At 39.9% G+C, this 27,298-nt stretch overlaps 1 protein-coding gene and 1 pseudogene across 1 annotated transcript; both read right to left on the bottom strand.

Annotated features, from left to right (window-relative positions):
- LOC114086397 (ATP-dependent DNA helicase Q1-like) overlaps positions 1-20,006 on the bottom strand; it is a 161,733-nt pseudogene extending 141,727 nt beyond the window's left edge.
- A 3,568-nt stretch (positions 20,007-23,574) lies between these two features.
- Positions 23,575-25,204, bottom strand: Cartpt (CART prepropeptide). The gene is made up of 3 exons (XM_027927469.2): positions 25,046-25,204; positions 24,538-24,621; positions 23,575-23,682 (listed from the first exon to the last, which is right to left on the bottom strand). The coding sequence occupies exons 1-3, from the start codon at positions 25,202-25,204 to the stop codon at positions 23,575-23,577; spliced, it is 351 nt and encodes a 116-aa protein (XP_027783270.1).
- Between the last annotated feature and the right edge of the window lie 2,094 nt (positions 25,205-27,298).

Raw genomic sequence — 27,298 nt, 5'->3', positions numbered from 1 at the left:
GGGTATGTGGGCTCTGGAGTGGTTAGGTGGCACATGAGAGGGGCACTCCCACGTGGGCAGTTTACCATCTCTAGGAACTGGCTAGCCCTGGAAGGGCTCCAAGATCAGCAAGTCCCCAAGATGCCAAAGCATGAGGAAGTACAAACAACAACATGGTTGATACATATTGATGATATGTGTGCGTCTGAGAAAAAGAGCATGAAGAAAATGAAGCTGGGCATGATGGCACATGCCTGCAAACCCAGCAGCTGGGGAGGCTGAGGCAGGAGGATCACAAGTTCAAGTTGCTTAGCGAGGCCCTAAATCCTGTCTCAAAATAAAAATTAAAAAGGGCTGGGAATATGGTACTGGAGATTGAACCCAAGGGTTCAAAAGAAAAAAGAATGAAGAAACAGCATTTGAAAAGAAATGACTAGAAAACTTCCAGAATTGTTGTTAAATATGAGTCTACAAATTTAAGAAACCCAATACACACCCCCCACCAAAAAATACAAAGAAAAGGGAATTCACACCCAAAGCAGTAGTTTTAAAATGGAACCAGAAAAACAAGAGAAGCTTTTGAAAAGTAGCCAGAGAGAACTGATAGATTATTTTCAAAAGTAATGACAGTTTGACAGCAAATTGCCCAATAGCAAAAATGAGAGTTCAGAATAGAGTGAGAAATAACAATCGACTTAAAGCTGTGCTGCCCCCCTCTCCAAATTATCATGCAAGAATGTGAGTGGAGCCAGGTGCAATGGTGCACACCTATAATCCCAGAGGCCTGGGTGGCTGAGGCAGGAGGATCACAAGTTCAAAGCCAGCCTTAGCAACTTAATGAGGCCCTAAGCAACTTAGGGAGACCCTGTCCCAAACATTAAAAAAAAAAAAAAAAAGGCTGGAGATATGGCTTAGTGGTTAAGCACCTTTGGGTTCAATCACTGGTACAAAAAAAGAAAAAAAAAAAAGAGTGTGAGTGGGTTCCTGGTTCCAGACAAGATGGAGTAAACACATTTGACTGTCACTCTCACTGAGCATAATGAAAACAATGGGCAGAAAGCAAGAAGCAGCTACCCAAGAAACTGAGAAGTAAATAACAGTCAACAATAAAAAACGGTGGAAGGAGGCCAAAATGTTCAGAATTGGCCTGGCAGTGTTTTTGTTTATTCGTTTGGTTGGTGGTTGGTTGGTTGTTTTCTTCCCTTTCCAATATCACTTGGTCTAGACTCAAGAATAGCACAAAACTGAGTGAGGAAAGAGAAGCCCTCTTGTCTCTGGTCTAAAGAGCACAGAAGGGGAATTCTAAAGGCCAGAGAGAGCAGAGGGAAATCTATGTTATTTTCCTCTTTTCCATTCCCTCCCATGCCGGTCCTCAGGCCCATCCCCAGCAGTGATGACCACAATGGTCAGGCAGGCACTTAACATTCTGAGGGAGAATTCTTCTTCTCCAGGGTGATGTAATTGTGATCCCAAGAGCATGGCCACAAATTCCTGGTTCTTCCCCGCCCCCTCCTCATTACAAAGAATAGAGAGTAAGACCCCAGATTGCTAGTCAAGAGACTAATAATGAGGGTCCCAGTTTCCTGAAAAGTGTTAATAAAAGCATTCTTACTTTAAAAAAATCAGGAATATGAAAAAAAACAAAATTTGGCATAATGTTTAACCTCAGTAGGTAGAAGATAGGAATAAAACATTAGATGCACAGGTGTTCATTATGTTACTATAATTTATAAATTACATACATGTAGTATTGTTATTTTGATATATCATATATATGAAACATAATAAAGAAAACAAAATATAAAATTAAAATAATACTACATGTTACATATTTCAAATATACTAATCTTAAATATGCTAAAAATCCATGCATTATAAACACGAAGAAGAAAATCTGGAAGGAAAAATCAGAATGTTTCCAGTATCACCACTGAGTTCTACGATTTTCATATGTTTTTTTCTTTCTCTGTAATTATATGTTTTCTCTAATACATATGCAATGTTTCATTATTAGATAAGGTTTTTTTTGGCGGGGGGGTAACTTTTGTTTTAGAATGCCACTGGGATTGAAACCAGTGGCATTCTACCACAGTCACTTATATGTTTATTTATTTATTTTTGAAATAAGGTCTCATTAAAAGTTTCCCATTCTGACCTCAAACTTGCAATCCTCCTGCCTCAATCTCCTAAGTAGCTGGGATTTCAGATATGTGCCACCACATCCAACAAGTTTATTTTTCTCTTCACTACATATGCAATTCAACTTGCTTATCTGCAATTACTCCCCAAAACCCTCCATTCACTTCTGCACCATCTTATTGCAGACTTTAAAAAAAAAGGTCTGTTCTCTATAATTCCTATCTCAGATACCTTTTAATATTTTTATTAATGGTAATACTGACAGTGATAGTTGAAATTTGTTGCACACTTACTGTGCTTTCTTAATTTCTAAGTATTTAGTGAACAAACTTGGTTAATGCTTACAAAACCTGCAAGAACTGGTATAACTATTCTCATTTTACAAATGTTCAAAAGAAGTATGATGTTCATTTAAGTTGCTTGGTTAAGATAATTTCCCAGGACCACACAGCAAAGGAGGTAGTCAGTATAAAGAAAAACAGAAGTTTTTATTTCATAGCTAAATCCTATTTTATGACCCATTTTCCCATAAATAACTTGATGAGATTGTTCTACACACCAGCAAAAGTGGGGAAAGGACTCATGGAAAATTTATTAGATTTCCTGATCTAATAAATTAAAACAGCAATTGTAATTACTGTTGATGACAGAACTTCCTGACCAAAATCAATATCTGTCTCAATGAGCAGTGTTTGGCTATTCTCAGTCTAATCGAGACAAGCAGAAACCTGAATGACATCAGCAGTGATTAAAGTCAAAAGAGCCCTCAGCTTCATCAGGCCCCAGGGACTCCTGAAATTCAGTTCAACTTTCAAAGAAAGAACATAAAATTCATTAGTTGTGCTATGACTACTGAAGAAACTTTCAATGACTATTTCTCCAACTTTCCATCTGTGTAGACATTTCATCTTTGATGTTGAGATAATTAATCATCTAGGTCTCAAAATTAAATGGAAAACAGATGTTACTGATTTCCTGAATGAACATTATGCTGGGATACTGAAACCACATCAACCCATAGTCACTGTGTTTCAACCCAAAGTGGACTGAGTCATCACCAAGCAACTTATTTAATTTTATTCTAATAAAATGCTCAACTACATCACAGTACCTTCTCTACCCAAGCCCAGTACCAAAGCCCTTCAGGAGCTCCATATTTCTACCTTCTTTTCTCTCTATCTACCTCATACCTGTGATAACAAGTCTTCAGAAGCCCTAACACCTTCTTTAAAAAAAAAAAAAAAGTTAGTCTCATGTTAAGAAAGTATGTATCTTATTGGAAGAACTAAAATCTCCAATCCACAATGGCAGTAAAATATGGATGTACTTATGTGGAAAAGTTTGAATAGCAGGTGGCCAGTGACCATGAAGGCCATTAAAAGTCATATTAATCCAATCTGGTGGCTAGTATCAGCTACCAAGCCATCCCGTCTAGCAGCTGAGAACAGAGGATTAGTCTAAGCAGAGAAAGCAACGAGCAAACAATCCTCACCAGAAGAAAGTCTAACTTTGGTTAGTCACCTATCGCCCTCAGAGTTGGTATGAAGGAACAGTTTTCTCTCTAAACAAAGCCTACAGTCTGCCGATTTTTTTAATTTTAAAGAGCTCAGGGGAAAAAAAATCTCAAGGTAGAATAAGTACAGGCACATGTTCTGTAACTAAACTGCTTTGGTTCAAATCCCCTTTCTGCTACTCACCAAGTATGTGAGAGTTTAAGTACACTAATTGAACTGCTTTGTCTCCAGTTCCCTCATCTATTTAAAATCTATGCCATCAATTATTAGAGGATCAAGTATGATTATGCATATGAAGTGCTGAGTTCACAATAACTAAATGGTGGAGGAGTGGGAAGCAATCTGGCAGAATAGGACTCTCCAGCAACCATCCTCCTGCACAGTTGACAATTTTAACTATTCATTCACAAAGACGCCTTCAGGAGAGCTAAGGAAAACAACTGAGAGATCATAGTACCTGGTTAAAGCACAAATAATAAAAGACATATTGAAGAAGGTAGGAAGCCAAGTTTTGCATTACCCACATGATCCCTCCACCATGTTGTCCACTTGGGAGAGAAGAAGTAGGCCTAGGACTGTGTCTTGCTTTCAACACTTGGCCTGACACACAGCGCCAGGTCCCCCACAACCACTTCCCGGACCTGCTCCAGTGCCAGGTAGGAACCTGGAACATGGAATCTATAGTCCACATGACTACTGGCCAACCACAGCAATCTGAGGCTCTAGACAACCCTGAGTGGCAAGCAAGCCTCAGCAGCATGGGCTTCATACATCCCTCAGTGCTGCACCAACCTCAGCAGCCCCAGGACTCCAGCCTAGCACAGTGCCACTTGTGAGCTGAGACCAGCCTCCATGCTTGTTTGAGCCAGTCCATGCCAGATGGCCTGCCCAGAATCTCTGGATAGACTTACTGTTGAAGAATGTTGCCATACAAAGCCAGTCTGTGAAGAATGCAATCATCACCTACTTAATCAAATGCACATGCATCAATATAGGACTACAAGAAGCAGGAACAGAGATGGAAACCATGATATCACCACACAGACAAAATAAAGTATCAGAAACTGATTCCAAAGAGACTGAGCTATATGAACTACTGGATAAAGAATTCAAAATAACTATTTAAAGGAAGCTCAGCAAATCTGGGAGAAAATACAGAGAAACAATTCAAAGAAATTAGGAAAACAATAAGTCTTTAGAAATTTAACAGAGTGATTAGAAAAAAATTGTTTTAATCAAACAGAAATCTCGGAGATGAAACTAGAATGAATGAGATGAAGAATGTGATACAGAGCATTAGAAGCAGAATAGAGCAAGCAGAAGAATCTATGAACTCAAGAAGTTTATTTTGAAAAGACACAAAAAAGGAAAAAAAAGTAAGAATAACAAAAAATTACATAAAACTTGTATAATTTATGGGCAGCATAAAAAGAGCAAATGTTCCAGTGTGTGGAATTAAAAAGAGAGATGAAATAATAAAGGGGTAAAAAGCTTATTGAGGGCTGGGGATGTGGCTCAAGCAGTAATGTGCTTGCCTGGCATGCGCAGGGCACTGGGTTCAATCCTCAGCAACACATAAAATAAAATAAAGATGTTGTGTCCACTGAAAACTAAAAATAAATATTTAAAAATTCTCTCTCTCTCTCTCTCTCTCTCTCTCTCTCTCTCTCTCTCCCCCCCCTTAAAAAAAAAAAAAAAAAAAAAGCTTATTGAAAGAAATAATAGCAGAATTTTTTCCAAACCTCAAGAAAGATATAAATACACAAATATGGGAAGATCAAATGTCTCCAGTCAAACTCAATGTAAATAAGACTACCCCAAGACATAGTATAATCAAACTGTCAAAAATAGAAGACAAAGAGAAGATAGTGGAAATAGCAAGAGAAACAAAATAACATATAAAAGAGCTTCAATTCACCTAACGGCAGACTTCTCCATAGAAACCCTGCAGGCCAGCAGAGTGGGATGGCATATTCAATACACAGAAGGAAAAATACTGCCAATCAAGAATAGTGTACCCAGCAAAGCCGTCCTTCAGAACTGAAGGAGAGATAAAGACGTTCGCAGACAGATAAAAGCTGAGGGAATTAATCAGTACCAGGCCTGTCTTACAAAAAATGCTAATGGGAGTTTTTAAGCTGAAAGAAAGGGACAGTAAGAAGTAAACAAAATTTCTGAAAGAATAAAACTCATTGGTAAAATTAAGTACACAGTTAAATATACAAAAATGTAATGTTGTAATAGTAGTAAATAAATTACTTACATCTTTAGTATGAAGATTAAAGTACAAAACTACATTTAAAATTATAATAATTTTTAAAATAATATGTAATATAAAAAGATGTAAATTGTGACCATTCAAAATGGGGGGAGTGGAGTAAAAGTGAAGAGGATTTTTTGTATAGGGGATCAAAGTTAAGTTCATACCAACTTAAAATAACCCATTATAAATGATTTTTTGTAAGCCTCACAGTAACGGCAAAGCCTATAAATATATTGTAAATACACACACAAAAAAAGGAATCACAACATGCCAACAGAGAAAATAGCCTTAATGAAGAAGAAGATAATAAGAGAGAAGGAAAGGAACAAATGATCTAGAAAACTATGAGTAAAATAGCAGTAATAGCTGGCCTTTAGATAGGGATTAAGTATACTCAATTTCCAGGTGGACCCAATGTAATCACAAGGGTCATCAAAAGCAGAAGACAAAATTGAAAGGGGTAACCAGAGAGATGGCAGCATGAGACAGATTCTGCCTGATGTTGCTGGCTTTAAAGATGGAAGAAGGAGACCATGAGCCAAAAAAAAAAAAAAAAGTGGATAGCTTCTAGAAGCTGGAAAGGTAAGGAAACATCCTCCACACAGCCTCCAGAAGGAAAACCAGCCTGCCAACACTTTGTTCTTAGCACAGTGAGACCCATTTCAGACTTCTGATTTTCAGAACTGTAACTTGTTTTGGTTTTGTCACTACGTTTTTGGTAATTTTTATGGCAGAATAGAAAACTAATGTGTAGACCTAATTGTAAGAACTAATTGTAAGAACTTCTTCTTAGAAGAAAACAGAGTAATATTTTTGTGGTTATAGATTAGGTGATTTTTTAAAATATGACACTAAAAACATAAACAAATAAAAACTTTGATGCTACAAAGATACTACCCAGGAACCCAAATGACACAAAAGTACTTGCTAATTATGTATATGAAATGGAATGTCTCCAGTTAAACTCAATGTAAATAAGACTACCCCAAGACATAGTATAATCAAACTGTCAAAAATAAAAGACAAAGAGAAGATACTGGAAATAGCAAGACAAACGAAATAACATATAAAAGAGCTTCAATTTACCTAACAGCAGACTTCTCCATAGAAAACTATGAGCAAAATAGCAGTAATAGCTGGCCTTTAGGTAGAATTAAAAATATATATATATCTTCCCACTTGACAATAAAAGACAAATAATCAAATATACCACAGTGAACCTCACCATCATATAAATCCACACAGAATTATTTTAAAAAAAATAATCATGGATAAATAGCAGAAAGATCAATAGGAAGCTGGAAGTGGGAAGAGGGAAGGAGAAAGGGAAGGAGAGGTACTGGACCCTGAATTCGAAAAAAGTATATTCCATGCGTGTATAATTATGTCAAAATGGATTCTACTGGGCGGTGGTTGTGGCTCAGTGGTCGAGCACTTGCCTAGCATGTGTGAGGCCCTGGGTTCAATCTCCAGTACCACAAACACAAAATGAATAAACAAGACAAATGATCTAATTTTTAAATGAAAAAAGAATTTTAATAGATGTTTCTCAAAAAAAGATACACAACCAATAAGCATATAAAAGATGTTCAACATCACTAGTCATTGAGAAAACACAAACCAAAGCCACATGGGATATCACTCACACTCACTAGGATAGCTATAGTTTAAGAAAAAAAAAAAGACAAACAATAAAAAGTTTTGACAAAGATATGGAGAAATTGGAAACCTCATACATTGCTGGTGGGATTATAAAAGGGTTCAGCCACTTTGGAAAACTAGCAATTCCTCCAGAAAGTTAGATACACATATGACCCAGAACTTCCACTCTAATTCTACATCCACAAAAACTCGTAAGAGTATTCACAGCAGCACTTTTTATAGTATCCAAAATGGAAACAACACAAGTGTTTCTTAACTGAAGAATAAATTATACATGGTATAGCCACATAATGGAATATTATTCAGCAATAAAAGTAATAAAGTATCAATACACGAGAGGACGTGGATTAACTTTAAAATCATTATACTAAGTGAAAGAAACCAGAAAAAAAGAACCACATATTATATGATTCCATTTATATATGAAATATTCAGAACAGGCAAATCTGTAGACCCTGAAAGTAGATAAGTTGTTGACTAAGGCTGGGGAGCAGGAATGGGGAGTGACTGCTAATGGGTACAAGTTTTTTTTGGAGGTGATAAAATATTTCTTTGGGGATGATAAAAATTGATCATGGTGATGGTTGCGTAGATCTGTGATTATTCTAAAAACCATTGAATTTTGCACTTCAAATGTGAATTGCATAGTGCTACAGTCGGCCTGAATGTGTCCCCCAAAATTCGTGTGTTGAAACTTATTTGACAATGCAACAGAATTCAGTGAGGCTTTTAGGAGATGACTAAGTCACAAGGGCCCCATCCTCATGAATGGGAATAGTGCCCTTACAAAAGGGTGGAGGGAACTAGCTAGGCTCACTTCCACTTAGACCTTTCTGCCACATTAGGACATAGCAATCATCCCCTCCAGAGGACACAACAGTAAGCGGCCATCTTGGAAACAGAAACCAAGGCTCTTCTCATCAGACACTGAGCTTGCTGGTGCCTTGATCTTAGACTACTCCACCTCCAAAATAGTAAGAAATAAATTTCTATTGTTTATAAATTACTCAGTCTCAAGTTATTTTTTAATTGTAGCAAAAACACTCTAAGATACATAGTATATAAATTATCTCTCAAAGGTGTTTAAAAATTAAACTTACCAAAGAAATATCTCTTCACCCATTTTCTTCTAATTCAGCCCACTTTATGCCCAAATGACCATCAGATGCCTGGTCCTTTCTTTAGAAGTTACAACCCAAGGTATCTTCCCAAATGTAGTTCATTTTGCTCTGCCCAAGCCAGGTTACTCTAAACCTCAGCCTTTCTTGAATCTAATTTTTCCGAATTTCCCAAATAATGTCCAGATTCAGCCTGTTATTCATGGAATTTCGCAAAGAAGGCAATTCACGAACCAGTACACAGTTTAAAACCCAAGGATACTTTTCCCAGAATAATGTTCTCCAGTAACCATTTGTATGCTACTGTCTAGAGTCTAGACCCACATTACTGTCACCATGTTCTAGAACAGAGAATTAATGTTTCCTAGAGGAAGAGTGTGGATAAATAAAATGTGGGGGTGTGGGTGATGAGTCAGAGAGAATCATTCTCTGGAATATCAGTTAATCCATGCTTACTGTCTGGAGTCCAGCAGGTGCAATCAAAAAGCTCCCTTGGGAGACATTGCTGACAAATTTTGTGACACTACGATTCCCAGGGGTGGAAAGATCCATTCTTCATGTAGACCGTGTGCTCCCTGAGGGAGCCATCCTAACCAGTCCAGTAAAAATGTATAAGAGTGATGCCTCCATTCCTGAGGACCCTTGTTTCCTATATGCCCATCTCATTTATTCAAAGTCTCCAGTGTCATTTCCATTTCCCTCTAGAACTTTATTTTTTAAATTGTTAGACTCTGCCTAGAAACATAACACGTTCTTTAGTAAGCCCTGCACACAGCCACTCATAACAAGAATCTCCCACAATTTCATTTCCTGTGCTTTTCTGCTTTTCTATTTCTCCAAACAAAGCAGAACACAAAGGCATGATTGTGGTGGTTGGTACATTCCAAACTTGTCCCTCAGGGACTGACGCACACCTTATCCTGAGTCAGGGCTTAACTCCAACCCCTGCACTTCCTAATTACGTGTTTTATTCCTCTAACTTTGAAGAACATTGAGCCACTTAAAAGTATTCTGTCATGCAACAAATGTCTATTTTACTTCTATTATGTTCCAGGCATTGTATAGATGTTGTCCTTGTCCTTGAGAAGCTATTGAGGGAAAGAAGCATAAACCATCAGTAAAGTATCCTTGACATAAATGTTTTATTTTCCAAAAAATCCTAAAGGTCATTATTTATATCTCAGTTTTATAGACGAGGAAAATTAAGCTCTGAAGGGTTTTATATAACTTGGCCAAGGTCATCTACCTAAATAATAATGAAGCTAGGATTCAAGCCATCAGGTACCAGATTTTGTGTTATCAGCCTTTTCAATGTATTATAGAGATAATATGAACACAGATATTTTCGGTACTGTGCTTTTTTTAAATTTTTCAGTATTAGAGATGTAACTCAGGACTTCATACATGCTAGGCAAGTGCTCTATCACTGAGCTACATCCCCAGCCCTGTACTCTGCATTTTTATTTTGAAGAAACAGTTATTTTATCTAGAGTAACTGACCTTAAGGAAAATTGCTGAAAAACAGGACAAAGAAAAAAAAAAGTCAACTGGGTCAATTCCCTGGCACCAAGCTCAGTATAGATTCAGACTGAGTGGTAGTTCTAGAAATGAATAGCAGCATTATATCCCACTAATCAGAGACAGTCCTAAAAACCCTCTACCATTTTCCATGGTCTTGTCCCAAGGAAGTGTGCTTGACCTGTAGAGTGCAGATCTAGATACATCTACTCTGGTTCTCAAATAGATCCCTGTCCTTGCCAAAACCAGATCCCAGATACCACCTATCTTATTTTCTGCTAGCATAAGAGCTTTGATCTCTATGATTTTACCTACAAGGAAATGCAACTGCACGAAATCATTAATAACCCACACCTAGAAATCTTATCATCTCTCAAAACCCAGATGTGACCAGCTCTATGTTGGGCTTTGCCCAACAGCCATCCAGCTCCAGGTATGGCTTGAAATGTCACCATGAGAAGTCTCTCCCAATGTAATCCTTGTGTAGCACTTTTTTTCCTGAGGATATTCCCAGCTCAGTCCATAGAGGGATACTTGTGTGTGTGTAAGAAAGAAATAGATTAGGTTCTTTAGAATTTGCCTACTGAGGCCTATAGGGCCCCAACCAGGTCCCTGTGAGAGAAAGGAATGATAAGATAAAGTCCAAGCAGTATTACCAGAGCTTTGGTTCCAAACTTCTCGAAGGAAACCTGGATGAGTAGACTGAATCAGATTCCAGAAGGTCTTTCTTTGGCTGGTCTCCTGAGTCCAAAACTATTTGACTAGCTTTCTTGTTTCCCTGTTTCTATTCCCCCAGTCTTCAAGATCTCTCCTGATGAAAGGAGAAAAGGAAAAGTAATAAAATAAAATCTGTGGGAAAACATCAACAAAGAAAAGAGACTCTTTCCCCTAAGGTCCTCAGTATCAGTGTAGAGTGACCTACTCTGAGATCTTCCTCAAGATGAGAAGAGGGGGGAGCCTCCTAAAAAACAAAGGGTCCCAGCCTGTCTCAATGCATTTAGGGAAGAAAGCACTCCAACAAGGCTACTGTAGCAAGAATATAAAGAAGGACATGGATTCTTAGCAGTATTATTCACAATAGCCAACAGATGGAAACAAGTGTCTATACACAAATGAGTGAAAACCAACTATAATACACACCACACACACACACACACACACACACACCCATAGGAATGTGTATGTATAGACAAATATTGTATAATTCTTCTTGCATGAAGTATATGGAATAAGCAAATCTATAAAGACAAAGTACAATAGCGGTTAGAGGATGGGGAAGACAGGCAGGGAGTCATTTTTTAAAGTGCACAGAGGTTTTGTTGAGATGATAAAAGTTTTGAGTGGAGATAATGGTGATGAAGCACAACACTGTGATATATTTGATACCACTGAATTATACACTTAAAAATGGTTCACATGATAAATATTACATACATTTTACTACAATAAAAAGGAGGGAGGGTAGGTTGTGGCTGAGTGGTAGGGCACCTGCCTAGCATGTGTGAGGCACTGGGTTCGATTTTCAGCACTACACATAAATAAATTAATTAATAAAGGTTCATCAACAACTAAAAATATATATTTTAAAACAAAGATGTGTGCATGCCTTAAAAAAGGGGGATCAAGGGGGCTGGGGCTGTAGCTCAGTGGTAGAGCACTTGCCTCGCATGTGTGAGGTACTGGGTTCTATCCTCAGCACCACATAAAAAAATAAAGAAAGATACTATGTCCCTCTACAATTAAAAAATATTTTTTAAAAAAGGGGGATCAATCCTCAGCACCACAAAAATAGGTGGGGTTGGGGGGAAAACATACAGGGAACACCCAAGATTCCCCCTCATACAGGAAATTTAGGAAGGAAAAATCTCCCCAAGACCTGACCAGTGAACAGAAGTGATGATTTTCTTCTCATTTTCTCTTTTATTCAATTTTTGTGAAAACGGTCATGAAGTTAGGACTGAACTAAACAAGGAAGAAATTTTCAGCATCTAGGACAATGCTTTTTACTCAAATATTCATTGAATGCATACTTCTCTCTGACTACCTAATAAAACTGTCAGACTTCCTGAACAAATTTAGGACCAATAATAACTACAGAGCAGAACCAACGCCTGGTAACACTTTCTGTGCACTTAGTGTCAAGCTCCTGCCTGTCTCTATGTGGACCCTCCCATTTGGGCATCTACCCTACACCTCTCTGCTTCTTCTTCTGAAGAGAGTGGGAACAATCAAAGAGTTGCTCAGATGTGTTAGTAAAACCCTCTGTTCCAACCCACAATGTCTGCAAGAGACAAAACAAATCCCATACAAGCCGTTCACAAACACAGCCCAGAAAACGCTGCAGAACATTCCTTTATGTGGGGGGATGACTTACTTTTATTGAGTACTTACAGTGCTCAGGTACTGTTCATGAATATCAACCCAGTCCTCCTTGAGTCAACAAGATCAGATCAAATGGAGAAAAATCTGCCACCTTAGGTAAGAAGTGCAGTGATTTGAGCAAAGCATCAGTCTTGTTTTAGGGGACTGACTAGACCTCAGTGCCACATTTTAAGGAAGTCTCTGCCTCTACAGAGAATGCATTCCAGTAAGGGTGACCCCCTCCCCTAGCTGAAAGAATAGCCAAACTAAATGGCAGCCGCAGCAGGAGCCCACTGACACTAATAGTTTGAACACTTTTCCAGCTTTATTCAATCCCATTATCACCTCCTTGAACTCTGCAAAGTAAGAATTCAAAGGAATTCAAGGCAAAACACCCACACCTGATTTATTTATGAAATATGATCTGTCTCCACAGAGTTGGCATTGGTGGGGGAATTATATTTTTTCCCTTTTCCTCAGGGACATCATTAACATAGTGATAGTTAATGAAAGGCAGCAGCTGGAGTTGGGTAAAATATTAATGGTTTCAATCATCCAGAGAGCAGACTGTACTGTGTGGGGTTGTCCTTGGTGACAGTGGAAGTGCTCTGGGGAAATGGGGATGGCGGACAGAGCAGCAGAATCGTGTGTGTGTGTGTGTGTGTGTGTGTGTGTGTGTGTGTGTGTGTAGCTCTGCCTTCTGGAGTCTGCATTCACGAGTTCATCCATTCTCATCCAAATGTAGAAGTGCTGATAGATTAAACCTGGCACTGGATCTCCTCCTCCTCCTCCTCCTATGCTCTCTCTCCCCTTCCCTTGCTCAATAAGTGCAAAGTAAAAAGAGAAAAAACACATAACTACTCTGGCAAAGAGTAGATCCCATCAGATTTTCCCATAGAATGGTCATGTGGGAATCAGGATGGTTTCAAGGACTTGTTGGTACATTGAGAGCAGGACTGGTCTCTTAAAGTAACCCCAGAGTTTAGAAACCAGAGGATAAATTTGAGAACTGCATCGGGAGATCAATGCTGAAATAGCTGGAAAGTATATCCCAAATTAATTTTCAAAGGTTTGGAAACAAATATCAGAGGCTGATATACTCAAAGGAATCACAGGCAAGCTGGGAAAATGGAAGTGAATAGTGTCTTGTCATGGGAACAGGTAAAAGAAGCAATGATCTGGACTAATTCCCAGGGAAGAGAGATCAATGGCACAGCAGGAATCTTTCGCCCTCCCTGGGTTTATCTTCATGTATTACACCTAAGCAGAGCCTTCTTGTTGTGCAAGATCACAAGCACCTTGAGGGTGGAAGCTTAACTGATTTCCTCTCTGCTATACCCCTGGAGCCTACCTCAGTACCGGACACAGAGTTAGCACTCTGAAATCTTTGTTGAATAGTGAAAAACAAGGGATGAATGAATGGATAGAGCCATCTTACCATCCTGGATATTGGCCTAAGGAATAAAATCATATCAAGGGCTGGGGATATAGCTCAGTGGGTAGAGTGCTTGCCTCACATGCACAAGGCGCTGGGTTCAATCTCCAGCACCACACACACACACACGATTATATCAATTTCTACTTACAGTTACAAAGAAATTACCAAAGAATTCATTGGAGAACATGAAAAGAATTTATCAATGTACAGCACACAGCAAATAACTGAATGAATGCTCATTAAGAGTTTATATTTTCCCCCAATTTCCTTCTCTACATGCAACCTATCTCAACATGCAACCCAGGCTCATGCTCTATCTCCATTTCTCCCTCCTCCTCCTCCTCCTCCTCCTCCTCCTCCTCCTCCTCCTCCTCCTCCTCCTCCTCCTCCTCCCCCCCCTCCTCCTCCTCCTCCCCCTCCTCCTCCTCCTCCTATGCTCTCTCTCCCCTTCCCTTGCTCAATAAGTGTAAAGTAAAAAGAGAAAAAAACAAATAACATCGCTCTTCTAACCGTGATGTGATTCCCACTTGCCATCTGAAAGCTCTTGGCACTATTATCTCCCATTGGGGGCCTATGCTGAGCCTTTGAGAGCTCCAGCCAGAGACAGACCTTAGCAAAGTGTGAAGCAGGTAAAGCTGGTCCCAGTGTTTCCCTGTGCATCCTGGTACCCCATCTTCTCTGCAGTCCCTGAAAAAGAGGCTGTGGAAAACTCTCCCTAACTGAAGTCTGAATGAGTTATCTGTGCCTCTCAGAGGTATTTGCTTTCTGACACTAGAACTACAAGAAAAGGGAGTTTGAGGAAACAATTACTGGGACTTTTCCAGCGAGTGGGAGATTAGGTGCCAAATAAAACCAAGTCTATAAGTTAGAGAATAATTTCAAGATTTCCCCTCCAGACAGGAAAAAAGTTTGAGATAAAAAAAGGAAAAAACATAGTTCACATGGAGTATCTATGATTAAATGAATCACATATATGATTCATGGAATCTCTGTGGAATATCTATGATAAGGTGAATCTCAGAAAAAGAATCAAACATACAGTAGAGAAATAATAATAAAAAATGAGGGAAATATCTTCTGCTTAACTTAAGAAGAAAATCTTGAATCTTTCCATTGAAATGACTCAATAATACATAGGCAAGATTTATAGACCAGAGCTACATAAACATACCTTGAGCAACGTTTCTGAAGTTCAAATACAGGGGAAAAAAGCAACTACTCAGAGACTGTATAGAGAGATAAGATGCTTGCACAAAAAAGGTAATTACAGTGAAAGATTTTCCTTACCTCAATGCCAGAAAACAGTGGACCAACAGTGTGGAAAAGAGGTTTCTAAATATCTATCTAAAAAAATGTGTTGTTTATAAGAGCAAAACAAATATAAAGTAAAGCACACAAGGACTCAGAAACATAATACCCAAGTAGCAGTCTCAAAAAAAAAAAAATCACTTGAAGAAAGATGCTAATGAATTAGAATAAAGAACTCAAGAATTGAGATGTTGTTTCAGAAGAATCAATAGCGCACAATAAATCACTAAAACTTAAAGTCAATAAAATTGTTGTTGTGTTGTTGAGAAGTTTAATGCAAATGTTAAAACATTCATCCAAAAGGGAAATTTTAAATACTATATTAAAAATCTGGATCTGAACTACCAAATTATTTTAAAATGGAATAGAAAGTAAAGAGAAGTCACAAGTTTCAAGATTCCTTCTACAGGGCTGGGGACAAAGCTCAGTGGTAGATCACTCACATAGCATGCTCCAAGCCTGAGTTTGATCCCCAGCAACATACACACACACACACACACACACACACACTTCCTGCTGCACATCCAGACAGAGCTGCCATAAGGAGTCAAGGAGAAGAATTAGTCAGGCACAGTGAAGAAAAATCTTAAGATAGTAACAAGAAATATTTCAAGAAATAGGAAATGATCCATCAATTATGTTCAATGTTTCCGATAAGCAAAATTATAGGAGAATAGAAATATATCCACTCGACTTATATGCATGAATTTGGTTCAGACCATGATAAAAAGAAAATTTTAATGGAATGTAGAAGTTAAATTGTAGTGAGTGTGAGAGTAAATAGCAGCAAACACTTCTAATCTTGCTGATGTACTGTGTAATTTCATCACAAGGACAGAAGAAAACATTAAAAATAGAAAACTCAAAATATGTAAGCAGCCTTGAAAGATAAATGTTCCAGTGGACCAGAAACTCAATGTCAAGAACATACTGAAGCAGAGGGGTTGCAGGATTCTGGGTTCAGTGTTGGGAAGTGGCAGTTAAGAGTCTGGCTCTCATGGAGTACAGAGGTCAAAACCGCTCCAAACCTGGTTGGAGTGGGCCTCTTCCAGAAAGAATACAAACAAGTTTAAATTTGTTTTAACTTCTGTAGACAACTCTCTGGGCTACTGCTTATAAATGACAGTTCATCCAAGGAAGGAAAAAGACAATTCCAGGTGCTGGAACCAGGTGCTGAACATGACACACACTGACTGACCTGAGTGATCAGTTGGCAAAAAAGTCAATCAACCCTCTGACTGTCCCTGACATTCTGTGATCAGTCCCCAAATGAGATAGTTGATGAACTAAGTAGGAAGCTACACAGCAAGAACCACAGCAAACTCCCCCTAAACCCACAAACACCAACTCTTCAGAATCTTCGTGTAGAGACTATAAGTTGAGAAAGGCCACAGAATATGACAAGAAGGGCCTGAACACCCAAAACCGCTGTGGAGACATAGGACTTCATTCCATCAGAAGTGTGGCTTTAAGACCTCAGGGCCATAAAAGCATTTTCTAGTATAAAATTTTCCAGGCTAGAAATACTCCCTAGTTTTATCTTTACAGAGGTTTTCAGTCCTTAAGAAGTGAGTTCACCTACATGACAATCAGCAAAAATTGGGAGATGGGAATACAAAAGGAAATAAATTACATTGTATGTAGAAGCAACTTACATATATGTATTATATTATATATGCAATAAATTATATATGTATGTAGATTTTATATATATGTGTGTATATATATACACATATACACACACATATATACACACATATATATAAAATCTATGTACATACATAATATATTACATGTATAATATATATAATTTGTATATATCTAATTTATAACAAATAATTATATTTATATAAATAAGATATATCTTAAATATAAGAAATTATATAGAATACTATAAGTTTAAAGATTTTCTTCAAGTTCCAAATGCCTAAAATGATTCACAAGATTATTTAGCATTTGAAAACCCAAACTTACGAATTGAGGTGATTTGAGATTTATTCTTTCTTTTTCAGGACTGTGGCACAAGCCTGCAGTTCAAATAAAGTCAAAACCAATTTAGGCCAGGGCTTATTTGCTTGATTTTCCGTGTGCTCAAATATAGGATATTAGATATGATCAAACAAAGTCAAATACAGACTTGAAATATTTCAGCCAGAAAGAGAATCTTAGATATCTGCCTGTCTGAGGCTGAGGCCCTGCAAAACCATGAGCCTTGCTGGAGGACACCCAGCTAATGAGTGGCAGAACCGTGACTGGAAACCAGGATTCCTGCTTCCAGGGCAGGCCTGCCCTATGCTCAAAACCACATCAAGATGGAAATCTAGACATGCGGGTCCCTCAGAAATTCAAAACTTCGGGTCTCTCCTCACTCAACGTGTCCCCTCCTGAATTTCATTTCTTTAACATAAATCATCCTTCCAGTCATCCAGACTCCTTGTTTTCTAAGTCTGCATGAAGTCTAATCTCCTGATTTTTAAATGTCTGGATTTACACATTTGGAGGGGGCAGTACCAGGGACTGAACTCAGGGGCACTCAGCTACTGAGCCACATCCCCAGCCCTATTTTGTATTTTATTTAGAGACAGGGTCTCAGTGAGTTGCTTAGCCACCACACCCGGCTGGATCAACAAATTTTCCCTCCAGATTTTGGCATCACAAAACAGAGATGCCAAGAATTTTTTTGTTGTTAGTAGAAACATTAGGAAAATATCTCCTAATTTCACTGGCATTTCATCCAAAAGGACATTTAACACTGAAAATGTAGGGAGTATGCACTTCAAAAGGACGGATTTTATTAAATATAAATTATATTTCAGTAAACTTGACTTTTAAAATGTAGGCTTGTTTGGGCTGGGCATGTGGCTCAAGCGGTAACGTGCATGCGCGGGGCACTGGGTTTGATCCTCAGCACCACATAAAAATAAAATAAAGATGTTGTGTTCACCAAAAACTAAAAAATAAATATTAAAAATTCTCTCTCTCTCTCTCTCTCTCTCTCTCTCTCTCTCTCTCTCTCAAAAAAAAAATGTAGGTTTGCTAAACTTGGAATTAAAATAGCTTAAAATTGGATGTATCTAGCTTTGCTTCCCACCCTAACCCCATGCCATTTTATTACAGACAAGGGGAAACACCACACAGACCAGAGGGCTTTGGGAATCCTCTGCTGGACAATGTCCCCTATGTCTCTGTCCACCCTCACTTCCCTCATCCATGAAACCCTCCACCATTTTACACCCTATGGGCTCAACCAGCGCTCAAGTTATTTCCAACAGCATCCTCTTTCCTCTGTGGCTTTAATTCACACTGTTTCCCACACCTTAAAGAAATTTTCCGCAACCTTTACATTTTGAAATATTATACATCCTTCAAAAATACTCAATTACTTTGTCTCTAAGCCTTGATAATTCATCACCTATACCTCCAAATTTCTGTCTAGTATTTCATGTCTGCTTTAGTCAGCTTTTTTGCTGCTGTGATTAAATGACCTGACCAGAACAATTATAGAGGAGGAAAAGTTTATTTGAGGGCTCATGGTTTCAGAGGTCTTAGTCTATAGAAGGCCAACTTCATTCCTCAGGACTCCAGGTGAGGCTGAACATCATGGCAGAAGAGTGTGGCAGAGGGAAGCAGCTCACATGATGATCAGAGAGCAGAGAGAAGATCTCCACTTGCCAGATACAAATATATACCCCAAAGCCACACCTTAATTCCCACTCCTCCTGCCACACCCTAGCACTTCAGTTACCACTCAGTTAATCCCTATCAGGGGATTAATCACTGATTGGGTTAAGACTCTCATAACCCAATCATTTCTCCTCTGAACCTTCTTGCATTGTCTCACAGGTGAGCTTTTGGGAGACACCTCACATCCAAACTATAACAATGTCTTTAAATGGTAAATCTGTCATTCTGTGGTAGAAACTTGGTTATGATCAACATTTATATTGTATATAATAATGAGTAAATGGATAATTTGCTCTGTCTCCTTCTCAGCAAACTGTATATCCTATTTTTCTTGGAAACCAGAAGCCATAAAATAATTACCCCAATTTCTTTCCACCCACCTACAAAGTACTCATATCCCTATATATCATGTACCTCCCTGACTCCCCTTAATGAATCTCTTTCTAACTCTGAAACTCCTCTCATCCCTGACAAAAGCCCTACTCCATCAATCACCTCCTTTCTTCTAAATTGGTAACCTCTTGATTTCTGCTAATTTCTCAGATCAGGGAAGATCTGTTAGAAATATCAACATCAATTATCCTCAAGCTGAGGCCCTAACAGTTGTGCTGATAACTCCTCAAGAGAAGAAACCCTGAAGAGCACAAGCATGCTTTGGAAGGGAAATAAATCACAAATACATTAATCAGGCAACAGAGAATCATGCCCACCCATCAATGAGACACAGAGGAGTGAAAGTTGACTCCAGGTCAGCCACCCTGCTCACTGTCAGTGGCTTCCCCTTGAGATGTTCCTGACCTGTGAACACCTGCTAATTCCACCTGGCCTCTGATCAAGGCAACAATGTACACCTGAGGGGGCGGGGGGCTGAAGACCAAGCCACGTGTACCTCACCCCACGTGGCATTCGTTTTCTGAGTCCAGGTCGTCTTTCAGTTCCTTCAGCTCATCAGCCTCTCCCCTGCCTTCGAGCTGTCTGCAGCCCTCTCCCTGTCTTCCCGCTCCCTCCACCCCTCTCCTCATCATGGCTGGCTCCTGCTTCTTCACCTTCCATCACCACTTGTTTCTACAGGGACCTTCAAAAAATTTCTCAAGACTCATTATTTTCACTTGTTTGTTCTTATTGTCTATTCTCCCCACTGGGTTCCGAACTCCATGAGGACCATGATCATGCATCTTATTTGGTATTAGGTTCTCAGCATCTGGTACATGGAAAGCACTCAGAAAAGTGTGGAATGAATGAATGAAATACACACACACACACACACACACACACACACACACACATGCTAGCTCAGTGTTCCAGAGGCTCTGAGAGAAGAAGCTTAACAGAACCACCCAAGGGTCTTATTTAAATACCCCAATCCTAAACCCCTTCCCTAACTACATTCTCCATATTCAAATTCAGATGCACCATTGTCAAGATTGCGAGGGGATGTAGATACATAGGCATATCACGTTCCCCTCACAGCCCTCCGGACTCTGGCATAGAGTGAAAGGTATGATATCAGTAATTACTGTGAGAGGGGCGTGGTCATGAGTAATTGAGAGAAGTCATCAAGTAGCAGTCATACATCATCTCCGGGCTGCCGTGAGAATCACTGCTCTAGGTACATCATTCTCAAGCCTTATGATATTCCTCAGATCTTTAGATGTAGCTGCTTGTCAGCTCTCAGAGCCCTGACTTTTCAGCCTTACCCTCACATGTGGGTGACTACTTTTCTCATTAAAACTTTCATAATCTTTAACAGTCTTTTCCTCTAGCACAGGGGCCTTTCATCATTAAGCATAGTAAAGCATTCTATTTGAAGAAGAGCTCTAATATCGATAAAATGCAAAGCAAAGCTATTAAATGTCTCCATCGTTAGTGTAAAATATCATTCAAACCATTCACTTAAAATCTAGGCCCCCAGACAAAATTTTTGGGATAAGCCTTTTTTATACCCATTCCACGGATTCCCCATCATAAATCTCCCATAGTTTTCCACACTCTTCAGTGTTATTAAACAAGAAAGGAAGGATGATATAGTACAGGTAGAGCTGAGGGGGACAAGTCAAGGGAGGGTTAGAGCAGGGTTTGTATTTTTTCTTGGAATTATAAATTCTTCCAATAGCTTAATTTGGGGGAAACATTCCAGGTCAAGATAGGGAACAGTTATCCCCGAGGGTCCTGCCTGTGCACTAATGGATGACTAAAGCAATTTCCTGGTCTTGTCTATTTAGGACCGACACAGATAGGAAAAAAATAAGAGGCTCAATAAGTTTATGATTTTTAACTGAAATGATTTCTGGAAAAGTAGCAGACAGTTAAAATATTAAATAATTTTGTATAGTTTTTCAAAACTGAAACAACATTTTAATCACAAATAAATCTATCATGATCCCCTCCCTCTGTCCCCGCAAAAAAAAATGCATATTAGTCTCCACTGAGCTAATTTTTATTAAAGAAAGAAGTTCTTTCCTGGGAATCAACAGCCTGTTGACATGGAAAGTAAAGACAAAGAGAGTAAGGGATTAAAGCTGAAACCATGATTAGGACTGGGTGATTTAAGCAAATTGCATAATCTCCCTGGCTTCTGTTTCCTATTCTGAAAAATGGAAATAATATCTATCTTGCAAGAATAGGAAGATTAAGTGTGCTAATAGTAATAATAAGAATACCGCAAATGGTTCTGGTGTGTGAAGTGTTTTCGATCAGCATGCTCCATTTTCCCAAGAATCAGTGAGGGGCTTTATTTTTGAATCTACTGTTATTCAGGTGCCTCTTGTGTTAGGATTAAGAAGCCATCAGCATCTGTTCCTCTCATGATGCTGCTTCTTAAATGTTACTTAATCTGGTTTAAGCCTTTGAAATGTGACCTCAGGTGAGCATCCAGAAACACTTAAAAGTATAACTAAACATTGAATGTATTTTTATTTCTTGGATTGAATTCGCCCCCACCAATTTTTGTTTGTTCCTTTCAAAATTATTATTTTGAGAAAATTACATGACTGTTTTTCCTGGGATAGAGAAATTCTTCAAGATTGTGTATTTGCTAGTGGAAACAAACAGGTCTCATACTCTTAAAGCACCTGATAAAACAATTTCCCTTTCTTTGTACAGACAACCCCCAAAGAATCCATCTTTAAAATCAATGTATATCTTCTTACCAAGGGCTTGCCTTGAGTTCTGATTCTTCAAATTGCTCTTAATGTGGCTAAAATATGAAACAATTGACCTTTTATTGGCCTGATCTGCTAAAGTTCTCCAGAGAAGCCACATCTATTTTAAAGCTCCTGCAGTTTTTTGACTTCAGTTGTGTAGAATCATGTGATTGTGGAGAAATGAAATGTTCCATTTTCAAAGTCAAAATTATCTTGGACTATCTTAAGCCCTTTAGAAAAATGCCTTTTACTTTTAACCTTTGTGCCTGACCTAATATTTTCATGATTATTAGGTAACCTCCCAGAATGTATTGTTAGGCTTAGAAGACCTCTAACCTCCATGAACCTTAAAGCTAAGAAGGCTGTAAGATAAAATCTAAAACTTCTAGAAAATATTTCACCATTTTATTGTAGCCAAGCTACCTGATGCCCCCACTGATTTGTTTGTTGAATGTATTGATTTATGTCTTTCTTTGTTTTATGGCTATAAAAGTTCAAATAACCTCTTCCACTTCAGAGCATCTCATTCAAGGCAACTTGAATCGATTTTCCCAGGACATGGACACTCATGTTTGGTGTAGAATAAACCATTTCTTGTTTCCTTTAAAGCAGAGTTGTTATTTTATATTGGCAGACCTTAAGGCTAAAATTAAGGAATCTAGCTAAAGATTTCAGTAAACAAAATAATATCACCTCAAGTTCAGCCATCTCCATCTTATAGTCTCTCCTTTCACACACACACCTCTATCTCTCTCTCTCACACACACACACACACACACACACACACACAGCTCAAACCACAGCAATCAAAGAACACTGGAGTATACTAAAGCTGGTGTGGCAAACTCCTAATTAATGATCAAAACTCCTTGGAGCTAAGGTGCCTTTCTCCCAATAGACTGCTATTTTTAAAATATTTCTCTTTGAAAACAACAGCATGATTGATCTCATCATTCCTACTTAAATTACTTACATAGAAGAAACAAAAATGCCTTGTGCACAATTATTAAAAACACTTTATTATGTATAATTTGTACATGCTTCAATTCATGTTGCTTAGAGTGATTTATTTTCCAGGTTTTGAGGTTCTCTACCAAGATTAACTAGATCTAATTTTCATTCTGCCATGCCACTTACAAAAATACAATTTTCAAAGCAAAGTTCCTCTTCTTTACACAAAGGTACACAAGAGTTTGTCAGACCAAAAAAAAAAAAAAAGAGAGAGAAGAATACTTTGCACACATGTCAACACCATACAAGGCATTATCCTTCACACAGTAACATCAAATGTGTTCTTTTATTTTGGAACAGCAGGAAAAGAGCCCCTTCACCCTCAGAGGGGAATGCAAACTTTATTTTTGCTAAAGCCAAACTCCAGGGATGAAGGCATGATCCTCTTGGGGACAGTAGGGGGAAAGGAGACATATGGTGAAGGATGGACACTCCTTCATAAGCACTTCAAGAGGAAGGAATTGCAGGAGGTTCCTCGGGGACAGTCACACAGCTTCCCAATCCTGGCTCCTTTTCGAACTGCACACTGCTCTCCAGCGTCACACTGCAAACAACACAGATGTGGTCATTGGGGTCCCAACAGGCAAGTGCATGTGGGACCCAACCAGCAAGTCTCCCAGTCAACGCAATTTCTGCCTCTAGAGAGGACTGACTGAACCCCATCTCCATCACCAGAGGTTTAAGTATAGTCAGGCCTGAAACGCAGGGAAACTTGTTCTTAGAATTTCAATGAGAGGAAATTTCTTTTAAAGAAGTTTAAATGATTGGTCCCCTCCTACCTTCTTCCACCTTTCAAAGGGATCCCATTTCCTGGCCCTTTTTCTTGTTTATTCAGAGGAAGAAACAATCAGACCATTTTCTTTTCTGAGAAATAAACAATAAACCTGTACTTTCTCACAACCTTTATTCCTTTTTTTCCCCCCATTTCCTTATCCCAAGAAGGAAGATAGTAGGGGGGTGGGGTTACCCTGAGCTATCCATGGAAGATGACCAGCTTCAATGTTTGACCCCAGAACTTAAATTTTAAAAGAAAAACTGCTTGTGCTCTGGAAGACAGGAAGAAATTAGGGTAGCAGGAACTGAGTAGATTCAAATGCTCTTCCAACTCAGGGAATTCTTCTCTTCTCTAGGTGAAGGGTTCATCTTCAGTTAATACTCCTTCCCACACAGATTATAGGACTGGTTCCTGCCAACGCTGTTCCCTTTCTGTAATAGCCTACCCTTGCCCTTAAAGACCAAGGGACAAGGACTGGTGGTGAAAGCAAAGGGGATCTCACAGAATAATGCACACCCATTACCTGTGTTATTCGGCCACATCCTCCCGTGAGGTTGTGATTAAGATTCAAGGCGCTGTGTTTTCTCTTGGAAAACATGGGGAGGGGTGACCCCAAAGCCTTACCATAGGGACTTGCCCGTACTTCTTCTCATAGATGGGAATACGTTTACTCTTCAGCTTCTTCAAGACTTCCTGCAGCGCTTCAATCTGCAACACACCGCCCCAGAGCCCAAAGTTGTCGCCTTGGCTGTGAGCCCAGCCCAGGTGCTCACTTTCAGCCCTAGTTACAAGGAGCCCGGGACCCACGCATACTCTGTGGGTTGGGACTCTGGGGACAAAAGGATGTTCTGGGGCGGGAGCTGAGTGGGCGCTGTCTTAGGTACTGACCTCAGGTCCCGGAGCCGCCGAGGCTCGCGTTGCTCTAAGAGACAACGAGGGGCTCGCTCGACAGATTGCCTACAGCCTGTGAGCTCGAGAAGGTGTTCGGATGGCAGAGGGCGCCCGGGCTTTGCGCCCAGATCTGGTGCTCTGACTCTGGGAATGGGACTGAGAGGTCCGAAGAGGAGGGATGCGTGCACAAGAAGGGACCTCGCGGCAGCCCAAGGGGGTCCGGGGCGAGGGGAATACTGACCAGCTCCTTCTCGTGGGAGGCATCCTCCACGGCGGAGTAGATGTCCAGGGCTCGGGGCTGGAGCTCAGCGTCCTCCTGGGCACGGGCGCCCAGCAGAGGTAGCATCAGTAGCAGGGCGGCGCCCAGGAGGGACAGCAGCCGCAGGCGGGGGCTCTCCATGGTGCTGAAACTCTCCGCTGCTGGGGCGCCCCGCGCTCCCGCCTTTTATAGCGAGCCAGAGCCCGGGTGCAGGGGGAAGGGAGGGGGCGAGGAAGGAAGGGGGTGTGGAGGAGGACCCGGGTCAACCGTCTGTCGGCAGCGCTCCGCCACCGCTTGACGTCAATGCCCGCCGGGCTCCAGGCACCCGGGAACGAGGCTCTGCGCTCAGATGGGCTAGAGCAGAGAACAAGACCCCGTGCCCCCAAACGCTGTCTGCTCAGTGGCAAGGAACGCTCCCCAGGGGGACTGAGCTGCCGCTAAGGGGAAAGGGATAAAGGATAGAGAGCGGGAGGGACCTGGGTAATAGAAAAAGCCTTCGGGGCAATGCACAGGAAGAAGAGTCCCTTCTGGTCACCTAGTCATCTAGCACTGGTGGAAGCTGAACAATCCACCTTTTCAGCCCTGCCTTGCCTCTCACCTGACCCTTAGTGTGGCAGCAAGAAGAGGGTGTTGCTCCAGACAGGCATGTTGGCTGGGCACCTGACTAGGCACTCTGTGTGGCAGAAGAGGCAAATCATACATAAAAGAAAGAGAAATCGTGCCCTCCCCCACGATGTGTTCTTTGATGGAATCGTGCTGTAATAATGAAGACAAGAGAGAGAAACAGACTAACTCCGATTCACCAACAGTGTGGGTAGTTCAGAAAATAAGACTCTGGTTCCAGTCCCCTCCTCTACGACTTATAAATTCTATGACTTAGCAGAATAAAGAACCTCTCTGAGATTTTGCTTTTCTTTCATAAGACAGATTTAAAAGATAGACCTCACAAAGTTATCAGGAGGATGAAATGGAAGATAACTGTGTAAAACTCCTGGCCCTTAGCACAACAACTCTAAGCTTCCCTTTGAACTTGGAGACTCCCCAAGTATTGTGCAATATCTCAGCTTTTCCCAAGAGCAAATTTCTCCATCAGAGAACCTCTCTTACTCTCCACCCCTGGTACCCATGAAGCCTGTCCAGAAAGAAAGTGAAGGGGTGACAAAAAAAAATCACCTTCCTGATTATAGAAATATCTCAAGAGATCAAAAGCCAATGGTGAGCCAAGTTCTTGGTGACTTATGAAGTCAGTGTTTTTCTTAAAAGGTTAGGGTCTTTATAGCCAGAATGCAAATGAAACTTCATGTAGGAGAAGTAAGGTTTTTCCCTCTTAGACCTAGACACCTATCTCACCTGTTTGCTCACCTGGCTTCTTCTTTTACCACACCCTCTTTCCCTCAAAAACTCCTGAACTCATTCACTCTCTCCAGCCCCATCATTCCAGCCCTGGTCATCTGCCCAGCCCACTTAACATCTACCATGTAGTCCCCACTCCATCTTCACTTACCTTGCTCTATCCATATTTCACCATCATCCAGAGTGTTTTCCCCCTTACTATGCACTAATGATTTATCTTCATACTAAGTGTTGAATCTAAATTCTTCACCTTGTCATATGCAATACCACTCTGCTGCAGCCTTCATTCCAATCTCACTGGCCTTCATTTGGGTTCTCTACCAGGTCAATCTCATTCCTACTTTGATGCCTCTGCACCTTTCTAACCTGGAACTGTCTTCCTGCATCTCTAAATGGCTCACTGCTTATTGTAACTTAAATCTTACTTTAAATGTTCATGAGTATTTATTCTGAAGTATCTATCAATTTAATCTTCCACAAATGTATTGTTTAACTGAGTATGTGGGTCATTGACAGAATTAATACATGTACTTCAATTACCAAGTATTTGTTACCCAAATGAACAGTAGGAAACAAATCAAGAAATAATCTCTCTTCTGCTAAACAGAACACATATTAACAGCATCAATATATTTTCTTTCGGCTAAATCCATCCTGAAATGTATTTAGCCCCTCCCCCATCACTGCCTTTCACATTTACCTTTTGATTTTACACAATAAAACTTCAGTGGCAGCACATTTTACCATTTAAACCTCACACAGGAAGAAATATTTGATTTGCACTCACTGCAAAACTATCTCCAGTGATCTTAAAAGTAATCAGTGTTGGGCTGGGATGTGGCTCAAGCGGCAGCGTGCTCGCCTGGCATGCGTGCAGCCTGG

The sequence above is a fragment of the Marmota flaviventris genome, chromosome 5, assembly GCF_047511675.1.
Source record: "Marmota flaviventris isolate mMarFla1 chromosome 5, mMarFla1.hap1, whole genome shotgun sequence".
Taxonomy (NCBI): Eukaryota; Metazoa; Chordata; class Mammalia; order Rodentia; family Sciuridae; genus Marmota; species Marmota flaviventris.
The sequence above is the reverse complement of the archived record's forward strand: the minus strand, read 5'-3'. Positions and strand labels throughout refer to the sequence as shown.